The 20,140-nt window shown below is 44.5% G+C and overlaps 2 protein-coding genes across 7 annotated transcripts in view; one reads left to right on the top strand and one right to left on the bottom strand.

Moving 5' to 3' along the window:
* Positions 1-4,419: 4,419 nt before the first annotated feature.
* ANKRD30B (ankyrin repeat domain 30B) lies at positions 4,420-5,435 on the bottom strand. Its single transcript, XM_089305839.1, is given in 1 exon segment — positions 4,420-5,435. A coding segment is annotated over 1 exon segment (999 nt). The 3' UTR covers positions 4,420-4,436.
* Positions 5,436-12,894: 7,459 nt separating this feature from the next.
* The window catches only part of SPIRE1 (spire type actin nucleation factor 1), a 204,887-nt gene continuing 197,641 nt past the window's right edge, over positions 12,895-20,140 (top strand). Inside the window, exon 1 of one of the 6 annotated variants that reach the window (XM_089305374.1) lies at positions 12,895-13,542. In XM_089305374.1, coding sequence (XP_089161500.1) covers positions 13,215-13,542 — 328 coding nt within the window. In that variant the 5' untranslated portion in view covers positions 12,895-13,214. The remainder of the gene's footprint in view (positions 13,543-20,140) is intronic. The other 5 variants (XM_089305375.1, XM_017343990.4, XM_017343991.3 and 2 more) reach the window with 5 other exon arrangements.

The raw sequence follows: 20,140 nt of genomic DNA, 5'->3' as shown, positions 1-20,140 counted from the left end.
CTTTAACTTCTGTTTGATCTGTATCTTTGAACTTACAATATGTCTCCTGTAGATGATATATTTTTAAAAATTCAATCTCACAGTCTCTGTTTTTTTAATGGACTGTCAATCCATTTACATTTAACGTTATTTTTTATATAGTTGGATTTATGTCTGCCATTTTACCTGTCTCATACTTTTTTGTTTATTTTTCTTTTAATTTTTACTTGTTAAGTGAATATTTTCTAATGTAATATTTTAGTTTCTTTAATGATTTTATCATTATTTTTCTTTAAGCCTTTTTGGTTTGAAAGGCAGAGTGACATGAGAGCGATAGACAGAGGCAGAGATCTGCTATTTGCTGGCTCACCCTCCAAGTGCCTGCCACAGCAAGGGCTGGGCCAGTCTGAGGTCAGGAGCCAGAAACTCCCATGTGGGTGAAAGGGACTCAAGTACTTGAGCCAACATCTGCTGTCTCCCGGCTGCATTAGCAGGAAGCTAGATCAGAAGCAAAGGTGGGGATGTATCCAAGACACTCAGATATGGGATGCAGGCATCCCCACAACACCTGCCTTGTCGCTGTTTTAAGGTGTGGTGTGTGTCTGTGTGTGTGCGTGTGTGTGTGTATGGTTGCTTTAGAGTTTCCCATATACATCCTAATTTATCAGAATCAGTTTCATATTTATACTAGTTTAATTTCAGTGATATCTGGAATTTTTTATTTCTTCAACTAAAGTATGTTTTAAATAATACTTGATTACTATTTTATGGCAAAATATTTCTAAAACTAACATCTAGATTACTTCAAAGCTGTTAAGTTGGAAACAAGTTTTTGATAAACCTGAATATAAAAATCAGTTAAATTTCTTAAATGAGTAGAAGAAATCAATTCAAAAGCTAGTTTTTGGGGCCAGTACTCTGGCGCAGCGGGTTAAGGCCCTGGCCTGAAGCTCCGGCATCCCATATGTGTGCCAGTTCTAGTCCTGGCTGCTCCATTTTCTTTTTTTTTTTTTTTTTTTTTTGACAGGCAGAGTGGACAGTGAGAGAGAGAGACAGAGAGAAAGGTCTTCCTTTTTGCCGTTGGTTCACCCTCCAATGGCTGCCGCGGCCAGCGCGCTGCGGCCGGCGCACTGCGCTGATCCGATGGCAGGAGCCAGGAGCCAGGTGCTTTTCCTGGTCTCCCATGGGGTGCAGGGCCCAAGCACCTGGGCCATCCTCCACTGCACTCCCTGGCCACAGCAGAGAGCTGGCCTGGAAGAGGGGCAACCGGGACAGAATCCGGCGCCCCGACCGGGACTAGAACCCGGTGTGCTGGCGCCGCAAGGCGGAGGATTAGCCTAGTGAGCCGCGGCGCCGGCGGCTGCTCCATTTTCAATCCAGCTCTTTGCTATAGCCTGGGATAGCAGTGGAAGATGGCCCAAGTCCTTGGATCCCTGCGCCCATGTGGGAGACTCAGAGGAAGTTCCTGGCTTCTGGCTTTGGATCAGCGCAGCTCCGGCTGTTGCAGCCATCTGGGGAGTGAACCAGTGGATGGAAGACCTCTCTCTCTCTCTCTCTACCTCTCTCTGTAACTCTGTCTTTCAAATAAATAAAATAAATCTTTTTTTTTTTAAAGTAACTTGTTCAAGGTTGAGTTGAAATGTCAATGCAGACATCTCAGCTCTGAAACACATCCTTTAAAAAAAGCTATTTCTTTGTAATTTCCCATGACAATACATATTCTTCTTCAACGATGTTTTCAGCATTGATTGAAATATTTTTTAGAAAGATTTATTTATTTATTTCAAAGGCAGAGTAAAGTGGGAGAGTGAGGGACAAAGAGAGAGAGAGAGAGAGAGAGAGAGAGATCTTCCATCCACTGGTTCACTCCTTAAATGTCCACAACAGTGTTGGCTCCTAATTAAAGTATTTTAAAATATGTCTTTAATTTTTTTTTTTTTTTGCTAAGACGTCTGTAGTCCAATCATTTGGTACTCTGTTTAGTCTCTGAAAACTGCTAGCTTTTATGTTGTAAACTGCTTGCATAAAGCTTAATGGCAAGAATACTGGTGATGTGAATCTAAATTTTGACTCAGTAATTTCACTACAGCAAACTTACCTTTTTGGATCTCATTTGCATTTTTCTAAAATTCGGATTGTGGGGGTTGATTTGCCTGAAGTTACATATCTGCATAAATCTCTTGGAGAACTTTTAACAGATAAAAGACTTCTACCTGGGGCTGGGGCTGTGGTGTAGCAGATAAAGTCTGCAGTGCCGGCATCCCACATGGATACCAGTTCAAGTCCCAGCTGCTCCACTTCTGATCTAGCTCGCTGCTGATGGCCTGGGAAAGCAGCAGCAGATGGCCCAAGTCCTTGGGTCCCTGAACCCATGTGGGAGACTTGGAAAAAGCTCCTGGATCCTGGCTTCAAATCAACTGTTGCAGTCATTTGGGGAGTGAACCAGCAGATAGGGAATTCTCTCTCTCCCTCTCTCTCTCTCTCTCTCTCTCTGCCTCTCTGTAACTCTGCCTTTCAAATAAATAAACAATTTTTTTTTTTTAAAAAGACTCCTACCTGTTACTTTATGAGCCTTTTTTTTTTTTTCTGGAGCAGGCATTGTGGTATAGTGGGATAAGCCACCACTTGAGATGCTCATGTCCCATATTTGAGTGCCTGGGATGGAGTCCCCACTTCTCCCTCCAGTCCAGCTTTCTACTAAGGCATCCTGGGAGACAGCAGATGATGGCTCAAGTGCTTAGGTACCTGTTAACCACATGAGAGACCTGGATAGAGTTCTGGGCTCCTGACTTTGGTCTAGCCCCAGCCCTGGCTATGGCTGGTAGTTGGGGAGTGAACTAGGGGATGGAAGATCAATCAATCAATCTCTCTCTCTCTCTTTTTTTCTCTCTCTCTCTCCTTTCAAGTAGATGAAAATAAATAAATATTGAACCTATTACCTATGTTACACAATTTTCAGGTGCTTTGAAATAATATCTGTTAATCTATTTCATTTACTTTAAAATAATAATACAAGTTAAAGATATTAACACTACGCTTTTGGCTTTTAATTGTGCCTTGATCATTCTCTTTCATAATGATATGCTTTCTTTAGTGGGAGAGATATACATGGAGCTACATGGCTAGGTGGCTGATAAGTTGAAATACCACTAGATATGCTAACAGTAATATTGTATAAGTGAATGTCTTCTATCTTATGTGTTAAATCAGAATAAAGATTTTGAGCAGGTGGCTCAAATTATCAAGGTGGGTACTTAGGTGCTGTGATGTAGCAAAGGAAAGTTGTCCCAAGATAGTCATCCCACTGGTCAGTGCTGTGGTGTAGTGGGTTAAGTCACTGCCTACAGTGCTGGCATCCCATATGGGCACCAGTTCAAGTCCTGGCTGCTCCACTTTTGATACTGCTCTCTGCTATGGCTTGGGAAAGCAGTAGAAGATGGCCCAAGTCCTTGGACCCCTGCACCTGTGTGGGAAACCCCGAAGAAGCTCCTGGCTCCTGGCTTCAGATCAGTCCAGCTCCAGCCTCCAGCCATTGCGGCCATTTGAAAAGTGAACCAGCCAATGGAAGACACCTCTCTCTCTCTGTAACTCAGTCTTTCAAATAAATAAATAAATCTTGAAAATTTAAAAAACAATAATCACCCCCACATTAGTAAAAATTAACATTTACTTCTACTAAAATACAATTTTTTAGAAAGGGTAATGTGCCTGGGAAAGCAGTAGAGATGGCCAAATACTTGGGCCTCTGCACCCATGTGGGAGACCTGATGGAGTTCCTGGTTCCTGGTTTCAACCTGGCCCAGATTGGGCCATTGTGGTCATTTTGGGAGTGAACCAGTAGATAGAAGATATCTTTCTCTCTGTCTCTCCCTCCCTCTCTGTCATTGTGCCTTTCAAATAAATAAAATTAATCTTTTTAAAAAATCAATACTGTATAATATGGTTAACCCTGAAAATGTCCATGATATCACAATGGAAGAATGACTCTACTTTCCAAATTTACAAGGGAATTTTTTAAAAGATTTTCATAATATATATTAATAGAAGCCCATTAAAATGTTACATAATATAGTCAGTAAAATTTTATTGTAGTGTACAAAATATCATACACTTAAAGCCTACGTGTATTTCTGGGATGTTTCTAAGGGTCTGTCTTGATTTCTATTTGCCTCCTGGTGAGATGATAGAGGAAGTCTCCATAAGATCCCGATCCAAGTTCTGCAACAGCTCATCTGCTTCTTGAAGTAAATTGTTTTCTTCCTCCATATCACTGTGAATGTCCACTCCGGAGGCACTGATTATGAGATCTCCATGGACACTGCAAGCGCCTTTTTCATATTGTATTAACTTGTTTCTTGCAATTGTTAAAAGTCTCTTATATTCGATTAGCTCTTTCTCTAATTCAACATTTTTCTTCTTTTGTTCATCCAAATTATATTCCAACTCAGTAAGTTTCTTTAGCTGTGCCTTTTCTTCCTTAATGGAGATTGGTTGTTTTCATTCCCATCAAGCTTTTCTTCTTCTGCCTCAAATTTTGTGACTAAGTCATCATGTTTGAGAGAAGGCACATGTCCAAATTCAGACCCCATGCTTTTAGAATTATTAGTGTTGTTGCTATCATCTAGTGGCTCCTTGAACACATCTGGTTGTGATTTTGTTTTCTTATAAGTGTCTGGATTATTCTTTTCAAGCATTTTGTATCTGTGTTCATCTTCATAATCCAGAATTAGCTGGCGATTAGTTAGATTGAATGTAACGAGAGCAAGCTTTTCTGCAGGCCATCCATACGTGTTTAAACAAGAGGCATCAATTCCTTTTTCTAGAAGAAGCCTTACTATCCTAGATCTATATTGTGCGGCCAGCATGAGAGCCATCCGTTTAATCTTATCAACAGCATGAATATTGGCTCCCTTCTTTATTAAAAATTCTGCTATTTCCTCACCATTTTCATATATTGCAAGTAATAGTGGTGTGAAGCCATCCTTGTTCCTCACTTCAACATTGGCACTGTGTAAGAGTAATTATTTTGCTATTCCAGCATTCTCACAGTAGGCTGCATAGTGGAGGGCTGTGTTGCCGTTGTCATCTATAACATTTGCACCAGCCCCGTGATCGAGTAGAATTCTTGCACTCTGAACAGCCTTCATCAGAGGTGTCATGTTGTCATCGTCAGGGACATTGATCACCCATTTTCTCTCAAGAAGCAGGGTCACCACTTCTGAATGACCGTTGGCGCATGCCAAGTGCAGGACAGTCCTGTTCTTCCTGTCGTGGTCATTCACGCCGCTTTTCTTCAGCAAGAGGAGGTGCTGGACCCTGGCTCCGTCCCCCTCGCTGGCGGCCTTGTGGAGCTTCCGGAGGTCCTTGCCTCGGATGCGGTAGCCGAATTGGGCCTCAATTCCATTCTCGCACCCGACGGAGGACTCCTTTGAAGGCCACCAAACAATGTTCCTCATCCTCGAGGCGACTAGCGGCTTTTCGCGCTTCTGGAGCACAAAAACACACCAAGCAACTGCTGGGACACCACGGTGCCACAGCGCGGCTCCGCGGTCTGCAGTCTCTCAGCTCGGAATGTACAGCCAGAGCCAAGCAATGCGGCTGTACACATTCCGTGGTGTTCGCCTCAGGGGACTAATTTTTAAATTTATCCATCTATGAGAGCCACAGAAAAAGCTCACTCTCTTTCATGGGTTCACTCACCGAATGCTCTCAACAGCCAAGACGAGGCCAGGCCAAAGCTGGGAGCTAGGAACTCAACCCAGGTCTCCCAGAGGCAAGGACTCAAGCAACTAGACCCATCACCTGTAGTATTCCAAGGTGCACATTAGCAGGAATCTGGAATCAGAAGTGGAGCTGGGATTCCAGCCCAGGCACGCTAATGTGGGATTTAGGCCTCTCAAGTAGTGTTTTAACCACTCTGCCAAATGTCCACCCCTGACTATTTCTTACCAATTTGCACAACCCAAAACTCCGGTTTCCTCAAAGTTTTATGGAAAATTTTCCATTTCAAAGCAATTATTGTCAAACACCAAATTATGATATCAAATAAAGATATCTTTGTCTTTATTTTTATTTCCCACTAGAAATAAAACCTAGGCTACTGCCTGTCCTAACTTAAAAAAAATCTGATGAGAGTTGGGCAATATGGTTAAAATGGAGGATCTGCAAAGTTTCTTCTTTTCTTTTTTTGGGGGGAAATCTATTTAAATTAGTTTATTCCTGTCAGATGGCAGTAATTTGGGGTAAGTCACTTAACCTTGGCAGACTCCAGTTTCCTTAAACAATAATACAGTAGCTTAACATGAAATTTAGATCCATGAGGTCTCTTCTGAATCGAATCTTCTTACTTAATTGAAGCTAATAATTCCAGTCACATCCAGAACCAAAATATTCTCTATCTACATTGGTTTAAAATAACTTTCACAGCAAAGTTAACAAGATGAAACATGACTATTATTTGGCATAGTATTTCCTCATGAATGTCCTAGCTGGCTACTCTCCACAGATTTTACTGTTTCTCTACTTTTGTTTCATGTAAATTGTATTTCATCAAAGTGTGTTATAAATATATTAGATGTTACAGAGTGAAAATGTTGTGGGAAAACGTTGGTTTAGGATGGAATGTACTAAAAGAGCATTAATGAATATTTTCTAAATGTTTTCCAGTAAACGTGCATGTTTACCATAAGAAAGAAAAAATTAATTCTTTCTAAGTTTATAGATCAGATGAAGCCAGTTTTGTTGTATTCCTATCTGGTCTGTGTACTTCTAGTTCTGGGTATAAGGTCAAATGCTAGTTTTCGTGACTAATTTTAAAGATTATTGATTAATATCCAATTACAAGAGATCAATTTAAAATTGCTTTTTGGGTTGGTGATAGAATTCGGCCTCCAGATAGGAGTGGTAATTTACAATCCTTTGATCACCATAGGTTACTCGGAAGGTAATGACCATGGGGAGATAAGTGCCATGGTGAAACCTAACTGACAGCCAATTTATAAGAAATTGGTCCAGAGAGATGAGCCATCATTGCCGGGTTTCAGTTAAAGTGTATTAAGCAATCAGGAGTCTAATCTGTCATATTGATATGTACAAATATTAAAGCACCTGCTGATTATGTAGTCATGCTTGGCAGAGATGAAGTGGCAGGACTTTCTTGTTCTGCGCAAATTTAGAGAGAAGTTGTAATGGAGCAGAAAGAGCTGACTTGGCCGGGAGGCCTGAGTTCCAGCCCCACGCTTTCATTTCCTACTTCTGTATTTTCTCCCATGATGGTACTTTCTTGTCTGTAGGATCAGGATAATATTGTGTGACCCTCTGAGTTACAAAACTGAAGAAAGCTCTTTGAAAGTATAAAATAACATTTTATAAGGTATTATAATGTGGGCAGTGAAAATTTAGGTTATAACATTGAAAAAATATGCTGCTCTATTTTTTTTTTTACCTTTTTGGTGCACTTTTCTAGGTGAATGTACCTCTTAGGAGCAATTGTCTGGGAGTGTCTGGGATAAGCTTGGGCGGCACAGACAGACTGTGCTCCCTGAAAGACACAGAGCAGCTCAACCAGCACGTCCAGAGTATGAAGCATGAAGTACATTTATTCTGCAAAAATGATAAGTAAATATAAGAAAAGAAAAAAGAACTGTCAAGGATTCCATTTTTTAATAAACACAACAAAATCAAAGAAAACTAAAATCATTCAGAGTAACATACGCCATCGTTTTTCACAGATCTCACAAGCACTTTGAGAGTTGTAGAGTTGTTCAGACCTTTTAACTATATATGGTAATTTTAAAAAGTGATGTCACTGAGTAAAAATAAAACCAACAACAGAAATTGGAACAAAAAATACCGGACATAAAGGGATTTGAGTCTTTGAGTTTGAACTGAAAATGAGAGAATGGGAAGGTGCCAACTTATTCCAGAGGATTGCTCGTCCTCATCAAGACTTCTCAATCTCTTGGGCATCTTTCAATTGTCAGCACTCACTTTTTTTTTAAATTTATTTTGTTTATTTGAAAGAGTTACAGAGAGAGGCAGAGACAGAGAGAGAGGTCTTCCATCTGCTGGTTCACTCCCCAGATGGCCACAACAGCTGCAGTTGAGCCGAAGCAGCAGCAGGAGCTTCTTCTGGGTCTCCCATACAGGTGCAAGCACCCAAGGGCTTGGGCCATCTTCTATTGCTTTCCCAGGCCGTAGCAGAGAGCTGGATTGGAAGAGGAGCAGCTGGGACTAGAACCAATGCCCTTATGGGATGCCGGTGCTTCAGGCCAGGGCTTTAACCCGCTGTGCCACAGTGCCGGCTCTTAGCACTCAATTTCAAAGAGTAGCATAACCCTGGACCATGGAGCTTATCAAGATTTCAAAGAGTTCTGAAAATCCTATTTAAAAAAACAAAATAACATTGTCTTTGTACAGAAAGTGTCAAGTATTTATATACAATATAATGGCTAGATTTAGGAAGAAGACAGCCAGGTATTTTAAGATTTGCCTTCTATTTATTCTATGTAGAGAAGGAACACAAGCAATGTTTTACTTGTCATCTTGCCTCAACGTAATTACTTATAAGATCACACAGGCAAAATATTTACTTTATTTTTTTTAAAACTATATATTTATTGATTTATTTGAAAGGCAGAGTTACAGTGAGGCAGAGGCAGAGGCAGAGAGAGAAGTCTTCCATCTGCTGGTTCACTCTCCAAGTGGCTGCAACAGCCAGAGCTGAGCTAATCCGAAGCCAGAAGCCAGGAGTTTCTTCCTTCTGGGTCTCCCACACAGGTGCAGGAGTCCAAGGACTTGGGCCATTTTCTACTGCTTTCCCAGGCCATCAACAGGTAACTGGATGGGAAGTGGAGCAGCCAGGACTCGAACCGGCACCCACATGGCATGCCTGCATCGCAGGTGGCGGCTTTACCGGCTATGCCACAGCGCCAGCCCCAAAATATTTACTTTAAAGATAGAATATTGTAGCTGAGAACTTGCACTTGGCTGAAAATAAGAAAAGCTCTTCTATTGCACATGACCTCACGATTCAAGGACATCACATTTTTCCTCTCAAGATGTGTTGATATTCTTCAAAACTGCAACTTTGAACAGGTTAAAAAAAACTCTATCATTGCAAATTCATTTTTTAAGTTGACACATAAAACTGTAAACTGGGCCGGTGCAGTGGCTCAATAGGCTAATCCTCCGCCTTGCGGTGCCAGGACACTGGGTTCTAGTCCCAACAGGGGCGCCGAATTCTGTCCCGGTTGCTCCTCTTCCAGGCCAGCTCTCTGCTGTGGCCCGGGAGTTCAGTGGAGGATGGCCCAAGTGCTTGGGCCCTGCACCCCATGGGAGACCAGGAGAAGCACCTGGCTCCTGCCTTCGGATCCTCGCGGTGCGCCAGCCGCAGCTCGCCGGCCATGGCGGCCATTGGAGGGTGAACCAACGGCAAAGGAAGACCTTTCTCTCTCTCTCACTGTCCACTCTGCCTGTTAAAAAAAAAAAAAAAAAAAAAAAAAAAAAAAAAAAAAAAGGTAAACCCCTATAGGGCAACATGTGATGTTTTGATGCCTGTATACATTAATCAGCTTCCAAATCAGGATATGGCTCTCTCCACATGCTTCTTTTTGGTAAAAACAATCAAAATCCTTTTGTCTAGCTTTCTTGAAACATATAGTACATTACTCTGTACAGTCCCTCATTGTGAAATAGGCACTGGAGCTCATTTCTCCTAACTATAACTTAGTATCTGTGAAAATTTGTTTTTAAGAATGTATCTTTTTTTTTATTTGTACTTTTTTTTTAACTTTTATTTAATGAATATAAGTTTCCAAAGTACAGCTTATGGATTACAATGGCTTCCCCCCAATAACGTCCCTCCCACCCGCAACCCTCCCCTTTCCCACTCCCTCTCCCCTTCCATTCACATGAGGATTCATTTTCGATTCTCTTTATCTACAGAAGATCAGTTTAGTATACATTAAGTAAAGATTTCAACAGTTTGCACCCCCACAGAAACACAAAGTGAAATATATTGTTTGAGTACTCGTTATAGCATTAAGTCTCAATGTACAGCACATTAAGGACAGAGATCCTACATGAGAGTTAAGTGCACAGTGACTCCTGTTGTTGACTTTACAAATTGACACTCCTGTTTATGGCATCAGTAATCTCCCTATGCACCAGTCATGAGTTTCCAAGGCTATGAAAGCCCCTTGATCAGCATAGCCCTGACTGTTAATGAACAACTTAATACATTATCCCTCTTAGTAGTTTTTTTTTGTCTGTTCTACTTAATATGACTGGTTTAATTCTGTAATTAATACACAGTTATTCTTAAGTGTTGAAATTTAACTGAAATGTGATCCCTGTTAAACATAAGAGTGGGAATAAGAGAGGGAAGAGATGTACAATTTGGGACATGCTCAAGCTGACTTGCCCCAAATGGTAGAGTTAGAAACATACCAGGGGACTCCAATTTAATCCCATCAAGGTGTCAGGTACCAATGCCATCTCACTAGTCCAAGTGATCAATTTCAGTTCACAATTGATCATAATGAAAGGACTAAGAGTCAAAGGGAGCACATAAACAAATCTAGTACCTGCTAATACTAACTGATAGAATAAATAAAGGGGAGAGTGATCCAACATGGGAAGCGAGATACTCAGCAGACTCATAGAATGGCGGATGTCCTAAACAGCACTCTGGCCTCAGAATCAGCCCTAAAGCCATTCCGATCTGGCTGAAAAGCCCATGAGAGTATTTCAGGCATGGAAAGCCAAGACACTCTGGCAAAAAACAAACAAACAAACAAACAAACCAACCAACCCTAAATGAAAGATCTCTGTGAGTGAGATCCCAGTGGAAAGAACAGGTCTTCAAAGAAGGAGGCACCTTTCTCTGAAGGGAGGAGAGAACCTCCACTTTGACTATGACCTTGTCTAAACATGATAAGAGTCGGAGAACTCAAGGGGCTTCCATAGCCTTGGAAACTATGACTGGTGCATAAGAATGTATCTTTTAAATATAATGTTTTAAATTTGTTTTTCCCCTTTTTTCCCACTTCACTTCCTTTCCCCTTCCTTCTATTGTTATCTTTACTTAGATTTTTTTTACTCCCTTAAGCCATGAAGAGCGAGTGGACCATGGATTCCTTAGTTGATTAATTCATCCAACTTGCCTCTTGGCCTAAGGCAAGGCCGATAATGTTTCTGACTGTAGCTGTTAATAACCTAGAATGCCAGAAGATGGCGGTGTTGCCCATAAAAGCAGAGCACTTTGCTGTTTTCCTAGGTTGTCTGAACTACCTGAAGCCCTTGTTTCTGAAATCCATACAGATGTCGACATTTTTTTTAAGATTATATATTTATTTGAAAGAGCGACAGTGAGAGACATATGTCTTCGATCTGCTGGTTCACTCTCTAAATGGCTAAAGCGACCCAGACTGGTCCAGGCCTAGGCCAGCAGCCAGGAACTCCATCCTGGTGTTGCAGGTGGGTAGCAGGGGCCCAGTCCAACAAAGAGCTGGATTGGAAGCAGAGCAGCCAGAACTCTGATGTGGGATGTTAACACCAGGCCCCAGGCTCTCAACTTTAAAGACAGTCGATTTGGGAATGTTTGACCATGTTTTAAATCAAGAAGATATGTATGTATATACAAATACAGTTTCACATAGAAATTAAAGACACTTGCCTCTCTGGCCTTCGGCACACAGTGATACTGCACTTTTTTACAAGTGGGATTATGCCCCCACAAGTAAGTGATGCGACTTTAAAGAGTTGTTTGTTACCTTTTGTAGTGAAATTACAATAAGGTACCAGGTAGCAGGACGCTCTCTTCTCCTGCCTCCATTGGTCTTTTCGCTTTTCCCCATTCCTGCCCATATGGTGGTTATCTTAAGCATTTAACAACAGATTATTGTAATTTCTACTGCATACTGCAGGACACAATAGATGAAAGTGTGATTCAATATCTAATGCTGCACACAAAACTCTGCCCTGAAAGGTCTGTCACTACTTAGTGTAAGTTTCTTGGTACTTTCAGCTGGAGGTTTTCCACACAGGAATAGCCTCACTCAGAGGACACTGTTACCAATCAAACTCATTTAACAGTGGGGTGATTGTTCTATTTAAGAATTACCTATTTTTACTGCATGGTTTAATGGGCTCATTGAGGTCCCCCAAAAGTATGTCTTTGTTGCATTCTATGGCTCAACTCCCTCAGTCCAATTCTGTCAGTGCGATATCAGTTAAACACCGAATGAGCAGCTGAGCTAACTGGGCTACCACGAACGCGGTTACGGGGACACGTGATCTTAGTGAGAGGTTGCACAAATGTTACAAATGAATCCGAAAGGACGCGGAAACCGACGGCTGCAAGCCCAGATCCTGATTTAGGCTTTTGGGTGAAGTCAGTTAGCAAAACCTGGGAAGATCTCCGCCCTCCCTGAACTCTGGAGAGATTCAGTACACCAGAAACCTCACCATAGCAGAGCAGGGCACGAGGCACCACAGCGCCGGTGGTCCAGGCTGCGAGCCGAGAGGAGCCTCGGCGCCCAGGGGCCAGCGCACACGTCCTGGGCAGCCAGAGGCGAGGGGTTCTGCAGACCTGAACTGAGGCCGGGTTCAAGCTCCTAATGAGATCGTCGGGAAACCAGTCCCGGGCATGGACAGCGACTTCCCCGCTCCGCAGGGTGGCGACCCGCTGGACACGCTCAGGGCCCCAGCACAGCCGGCGGGGCGGAGTCCCCGACCGTGGGAACCCTCCTGACCGCGCGCCCCGCCCCGCCCCCCGCAGCGGCTCCCCCCACGCAGCCCCCGACTCCTCGTCCTCTCCGGACCACGCGCCACGCCTCCGGCGGCCCCTGACCCCGCGCCACGCGCCCCCCGGCCGCGCCCCCTCCCCGGCCCCCCACCCCTACCAAGCGCCCTCTCCGGACCGTGCGGCTGCCCCGAGGGCTGGGCGCGGGGCGGGGCGAGGCGAGGCGGGGCGGGGCGGGCGGACGCCATCGCGTAGCTACCGGCCGGCGGCGGCCTGGTCAAGACATCCGCGGCGTCCTCGCCGCCCTCCGCTCGCCTACGCCGCCCGGGCCTTCGCCTCGGTCCCCGGGGCGGCGCGCGCGGCCGGGTTGGGCGGCGGCAGCGGCGGCGGCTCGGGGCATGAGGAGGCGGCGTCGCGCGGAAACGATGCTGTGGAGCTGAGGAGACGCGGACACACGGCGCGGCGGCCAAGCGCAGCGCCTATCCGCAGGATGGCTCAGGCGGCCGGCCCGGCAGGCGGCGGGGAGCCGAGGGCCGACCCGGCGAGCGGCGAGGGGCCGCCGGAGGCCGGCGCGGCCGGGGGCACGGAGGACGCCCTGAGCCTGGAAGAGATCCTGAGGCTCTACAACCAGCCCATCAACGAGGAGCAGGCGTGGGCCGTGTGCTACCAGTGCTGCGGCTCCCTGCGCGCCGCGGCCACCCGCCGCCGCCAGCCCCGCCGCCGCGTGCGCTCGGCCGAGCAGATCCGCATCTGGAGGGACGGCGCCGTCACCCTGGCGCCCGCCGCCGGCGACGAGGGAGAGCCGCCCCCCACTGCGGGTGAGCCCACCGGGCCCCTTCCACTCGCAGTCCTCGGGCCCTCTCTTTTTTGCAGACTCTGGGCTCAGTCCTTTCGTCCCCGCGATCCTCCCCCTCCTACGGTGCGCCGTGGGCAGGACCCGGGCCTGGGGACGGGGGGAGGGCGGAGTGGATGCTGCGAGCAGGCAGAGCTCCGCGTCCGTCAGAGTCTCGGGCGGGGGTGGATGGCTGCACAAAGAAGAGCTGGGAGGGGGCCTGGGGCGAGCCTGGGGTCGGGCGCGGGCCTGCGCCCCCCACGGCAGGCGGTGGGTCCCACCGGCTGCTGCGCGGGCTTGTTCGGGGGAACGATGCGGGGCTGCGTGCTTTCCGGAGAAGCTGTGTGCGTAGTTCGTGCCTGGGCCGTGCGCTTGGGGCTGTGCCCGCCGTGTGCTGAGGGGCTGTGAAGTGTTCACGTGAGAGCTTGTCAAGGAGTCTTAGAAATCGCATCTTTAGGAAGGAATAACCAGCTAGTATTTTAAATCTGACACAATGCCTTCGGTTTGGCAGTGTGAAGAACTCTAAAGCCCTGAGGAGATTTCTGGTATTTTTTGGAGAAAGGGGGAAATGGACTAAATAATGTTTAACTTGAGATTCGAAAATATCACTTACGTATATGTTAACTTGTGTGTGTGTGTGTGTGTGTGTGTGTGTGATGGAAAACAATCTTGTAAAAAATGGACAGGATGTTGAGTCGGAGAAAATGGGATTTCGTTCTGTCTGCCGAATGTAAATTCTGCCGGATAATCTCCTGAAGAGTGACATGCTCTAGCCAGGGGTTTACCCGAGTGCTCCTTGAAGAGCAGAAGACTGATAATAGGTTTCTCTTCTCCGTCTGTATTTAATTCCGTCTTTTGAGAGGCAAGTCTATTAAAAACACAGGCAAACAATCCACCTTCACTTTTAGAAAGTTGATGGAAGTGTCAAAATGCTTAAGGTGAAAGATGTAATTCAGAACTACTGAGATCGCATTTAATGAAAATTCTTATCTAAATTGATTAAACGTTTTAGACTGTAGTTACCAGTTCTTCCAGTTCCCATGAAACACTTATGTGCTTCTCCTTTTTTATATAAGGCAAACAAATTTTTAGTGGCCAGTAAATAACATTTTTATTTACAACTAGCCTTTTTATGATTTTTGGGGGGAAATTCTTTTTTTAAAATAGTTTTGTTGAGTAAATGATGTGCTTATTGCAGAAATTCTGAGAGAAAGAGAAAGAGATCTTCATCCGCTTCCATCCCCAAATGGCTCATCCCAGTCTCCCACATGGGTGCAGGGGCCCGAGCACTTGGACCATCTTCCACTGCTTTCCCAGGCCACAGCAGAGAGCTGGATCCGAAGGGGAACAGCTGCAACTCCAATCAGCGCGCCTGTAAGCGTAGCTTAACCAGCTATGCCACAAAGCCGGACCCTGCTGATTGCTTTTAGACTTGGACTTTATATTAGCGGGAAATAATTGCCATTGTAATTTATTAACTTCGTATTAAGATGGCACCAAAAGATGTATCCCAGGCTGTTCTGTGGGATTTAGTTGTCAAAGGGAAAAATTGGTTGTATTCAGTCTGCTTTTGGAAGCAGCATGGTTGCAGTAATTTCTGAAGAGGGCAGACAGCAAACTCCATTCCATGTTGTTTCTTGAACTTCATCCCAGTAGAGGGTAGTTTAGTTGTTAAAGACTGATTGACTCTTTTTTTTTTTTTAATTAGAAGCTTGTATTGAAATGAAATTAGTATGAGTGATAGCATTCTGTCCTCAGTCTAATACACTGTAGTTACGGAGCGATAGCAGAGTTGTTTTCCAGAATCAATAGTAGAGTTGTAATCCACTCTCTCCTCCTTCGTTCTCCTCATGACCTCTGCTACCAGATGTGAAGAGGGCCTAATCAAAGTTGATGATATGGATAGTCTTGAGCTTTACAATATTGCTTATGGTAGTTTATTTCCTTTAGGATTGAAGGGTAGTTGTAGAACTATGGAAGATACAATGTTTTGTGGGTCATTGACTTTTTTTTTAAAAGATTTATTTATTTATTTGAAAGTCGGAGTTACACAGAGAGAAGGAGAGGCAGAGAGAGAGAGAGACAGAGAGAGGTGTCTTCCATCCACTGGTTCACTCCCTAATTGGCTGCAGCTGCTGGAGCTGTACTGATCCGAAGCCAGGAGCTTCTTCCAGGTCTCCCATGTGGGTGCAGGGGCCCAAGGACTTGGACCATCTTGTACTGCTTTCCCAGGCCATAGCAGAGAGCTGGATGGGAAGTGGAGCAGCCGGGACTTGAACTGACACCCATATGGGATGCCGGTGCTTCAGGCCAGGGCATTAACCCTCTGCGCCACAGCGCTGGCCCCTACTCTTAATTCTTTAAGAATGATGAATAATTTGGTATTGTGCATACTTGTATAAATTCTAAGAAAAAGTTGTATTCATAATATTTTCATTGTAAGCATTTTTTCATTGTAAGGTATGTGGCATGATTATATGTGTGTATATATATAGCAGCTTTTATAATTTGACTTGTTTTCCATTGATTTATTTTCTCAGTGGAGGTTTAGGGAAGTTCAGATAACTTGCTCAAAATCATACTGGTAACCCTAAATCAAATCCAGGTTTCCTTAAACCTTTAGGCCTTAAAGTATTGTGAAATGGGCCGGCGCCGTGGCTGACTAAGCTAATCCTCCACCTTGCGGCACCAGGACACCGGGTTCTAGTCCTGGTCGGGGCGCCGGATTCTGTCCCTGGTTGCCCCTCTTCCAGGCCAGCTCTCTGCTGTGGTCAGGGAGTGCAGTGGAGGATGGCCCAAGTCCTTGGGCCCTGTACCCCATGGGAGACCAGGATAAGTACCTGGCTCCTGCCATCGGATCAGCACAGTACGCCGGCCGTGGCGGCCATTGGAGGGTGAACCAACGGGAAAAGGAAGACCTTCCTCTGTCTCTCTCTCTCTCACTGTCCACTCTTCCTGTCAAAAAAAAAAAAAAAAAAGTATTGTGAAATGAAACACATTTGGTTTGACTTTATATAATGATTCCTCCCCTTGATAACTGAGTAACCTTGAGGATTTGATCTCCCTGACTTTAGCCTTTTCCTATGTAAGATCAAAAGATATCATTTTTCAGGGCTGGCGCTGTGGCATAGTGGGTAAAGCCACTATCTGCAGTGCTGGCATCCCATATAGGCACTGGTTCAAGTCCCGGCTGCTCCACTTCCGATCCAGCTCTCTGCTGTGGCCTGGGAAAGCATTAGAAGATGGCCCAAGTCCTTGGGACCCTGCACCTGCGTGGGGAGACCAGGAAGAAGCTCCTGGCTCCTGCCTTCGGATTGGCTCATCTCTGGCCATTGTGGCCAGCTGGGGAGTGAGCCAGTGGATGAAGACCCCCACCCCCCCTCCTTCTCTCTTGTAATTCTTTCAAATAAATAAATATTTTTAAAAATGTATCATTTTTCTCATGGGGCAGAGGTTTAAGTGAGGTAATACATGTAAGTGATGAAAAGACTACTTCTCTTCCTCTTTTGGTTCTGTGTTGCTTGCTTTTGTTAAAGGTTTATTTATTTGAAAGGTAGAGAGAGAGAGAGAAGGGGATAGTATCTTCCATTTGCTGGCTCACTGCCCAAAATGGCGACAGTAGCCAGGGCTGGGCCAGGCTGAAGCCAGTAGCCTGGAACTCTGGATCTCCTGGGTGAGTGCAGGGACCCAAACACTTGGGCTGTCTTCTGCTGCTGCTTTCCCAGGTGCACTAGCAGGGAGCTGATTGGTCAGTGGAATAGCTGGGACTAAATCAGTGCTCACATGGGATGCCAGTCATAGGCCGTGGCTTAACCCACTGTGCTACAATGCTGGTCCTGGTCCTGTGTTGTTTTCATGTCATCATAGTGCCTCCAAACTAGCTGTTCTTTATTTTCACTTAGAATTGGGACAGATGTCTTGTTATCAGGGTTTCTCAGTGTCAGCCGTGTTGACGTTTTTGGCTGGATAATTCTCTGTTGTGGCTCTGTCCTGTGCAGCATCTTGGCTCTGACCTGGATGCTAATAAACTCCTCCCTCTTAGTTGTGACCATAAAGAAGTTGCTGGGGGTAAGTGTTGTGGTGAATAGCTGTGACGCTGACATCCTGTATCAGAGTGCTGGTTCCAGTCCTTGCTGTTCCGTTAACCTTCCAGCTCCTTGCTAATGTGCCTGGTAAAAAAGCAGAGGATGGCCCAGATGCTTGGGCTACTGCCACCCACGTGGGAGACCTGGATGGAATTCCAGGCTGCTGGCTTCAGCCTGGATCAGGCTCAGTCTTTGAGGACATTTGGGGAGTGAACCAGTGGATGGAGTATCTCTTTTTTTTCTCTTTCCCCTATTCCCCTCTTTTTCAAATAAATAAATCTTTAACAAAAAGAAGTTGGCAGATGTTCTCTCAGGCAGGGGGGCAGAATTGTTTGTCTTGCATGCCACTGGTCTAGCCCATGATGGGTGGTGGTGCCCAGAGTTGTACGCAGTGTGGAGAAATGGATCCTAGCCATAATCCTTAAGTGAGTGGATCCCTCTGCTGTCTCTGAATGAGTGGTGTTGGTTGTTGCCACTATCAGACAAAAAGAGTACCTCAGCTGCTGTACTGACTTGTTTTGGGCCTGTTTGTAGTGGTATTTGATTTTAGTTCTTGTTTATTTAAACATTTTTAAAATTTATTTATTTGAAAGGTAAGGGGAGAGATGAACAGATAGAGAGCTCTCCTGTCTGCTGGTTTATTCTCTTGAATGGCCACAGCAGCTGGGCAAGCCAGGAGCTGAGAACTCAATCTAGGTTTCCCTCATGGGAGACAGACATTCAACTACCTGCGTTATCACTTCTGCTTCCCAGGGTGCACATTAGCAGGAGCAAAGCCTGCACTCTAACCTAGGCACTCTGATATGGGATATGGTTTAACCACTGTGCCAAAGGCCTGGTCCCTCTTGATTACACTTTTTGCTTATTTATTTAAGATTTATTTTTTCATTTACTTAAAAGTCAGGGCAAAAGAGAAAGTGAGTGAGTTTCCATTTGCTGGTTCACTCCCCAAATGGCTGCAACAGCCATGGCTGGTCCAAGCTGAATCCAGGAGCTGGGAGCTCTATTTTGGTTTTCCACATAGGTAGCAGGGGCCTAGACACTTGGGCTATCCTCTGCTGCCTTTCCAGGCACATTAGCAAGCAGCTGGATGGGAAATGGAGCAGCCAAGACTGGAATCGGCACTCCAGTCTGGGATGCCGGCATCACAAGTATTAGCTTATCTGTGCCATGTGCTAGCCACATACTTTTTATTTTTTATTTTTTTTTTTAAGATTTATATGGTTGGAAGGCAGAGTGACAGAGAGGGGGAGAGGGAGGGAGGGAGAAGACACACAGAGAGATAGCTTCCATCCATTGGTTCACTCCCCAAATAGCTGCAACAGACAGGTCTGGGCCAGATCAAAGCAAGGAGCCAGGAACTTTATTCTCGTCTGTTGCATGGGTAGAAGGGGCCCAAGCACTTGAGCCATTCTTTGCTGCCTTCCCAGGTTCATAAGTAGGGAGCTGAATCAGAAGTAAGTAGCTGAAACTGTAACCAGCTCTCCATAAGTGGCAGCTTAACCTGCTGCACCACAATATTGACTCCTACTTTTAACAGTGTTGATACATTCCAAAATAGTTACATTCAATTTGAATGAAGTAAATAGAAATACACTATTAGAAGAATGATGAAAATTAGAATAATGGTGTTGGAGGCATGGAAATGAAACCAATATTGGAAGAAAACAATGAAGATTAAGTAATTTTAATTAGTATTTAATGTAGAGTATGGCTGTGAAAGCGGTGTGATATAGGACTGAAGGAGATAGTCAACATTAGCTCTTTAGATATGTTGAAAGTAAAAATATTTAATCAATTTAAATTGTGAATTAGGATCTCAAAGTGGGCAGTATATTTTATTAAATATTTCTGAGGTGACAAGGAGATAAATTGTATAGAATCAAGAGACTTTATGGTTCTTTATCAGTGGCTTATTTAGCATCTTTGTTTTTCTCAATGTGGATGCAGTTGTAATCATAGTAAGACCTTGGTGTTTGGGGAGAGTTTATTAGAGGTTGATGAAGTTTCTGCTTTCACACCCCTAAAGAACAAGTTAAAGACATCTGGCTCTGTAAATTCATCAGTATTCCTAACTGGCATTCACAGCACATTTTGGTGTAAAAAGTCTTTAGAAAGTAGTCACTGATGCAATTTAGATAATATTCTAGATGCTCAAAAGATTAAAATGTTTATTTTTCTAGCATACCATAAAGAATTGATGATAGCAGTAGTATTAGTGCTTATAATCATGCATGGCCTCAGCCCTTTCGACATAAATACCCATTTGACCCCAGTCATTTATTTCAAACCTTGGTTTCAGAATGTTGAAGTATCTTTAGTTTTAGATGTATAAAGAACATTTAAAAATTATGGCCACATCTTGGTTTTAGATAGTCTTGAGGTTGGTAGTAGGTTTTCCTGGGAGGAACAATGAACGTCTGTGTGCATACTAATAAGGGATCCCTTGAGAATGGTTTCTTGGTATAGGGAACATTCAGGCTTTGTTTGGGATTTGAA

The sequence above is a fragment of the Oryctolagus cuniculus genome, chromosome 10, assembly GCF_051225735.1.
Source record: "Oryctolagus cuniculus isolate XC-2025 breed Fujian yellow rabbit chromosome 10, ASM5122573v1, whole genome shotgun sequence".
In the NCBI taxonomy this organism is placed as follows: Eukaryota; Metazoa; Chordata; class Mammalia; order Lagomorpha; family Leporidae; genus Oryctolagus; species Oryctolagus cuniculus.
Note: the sequence above shows the minus strand (reverse complement) of the source record. Positions and strands in the feature narration are given on the sequence as shown.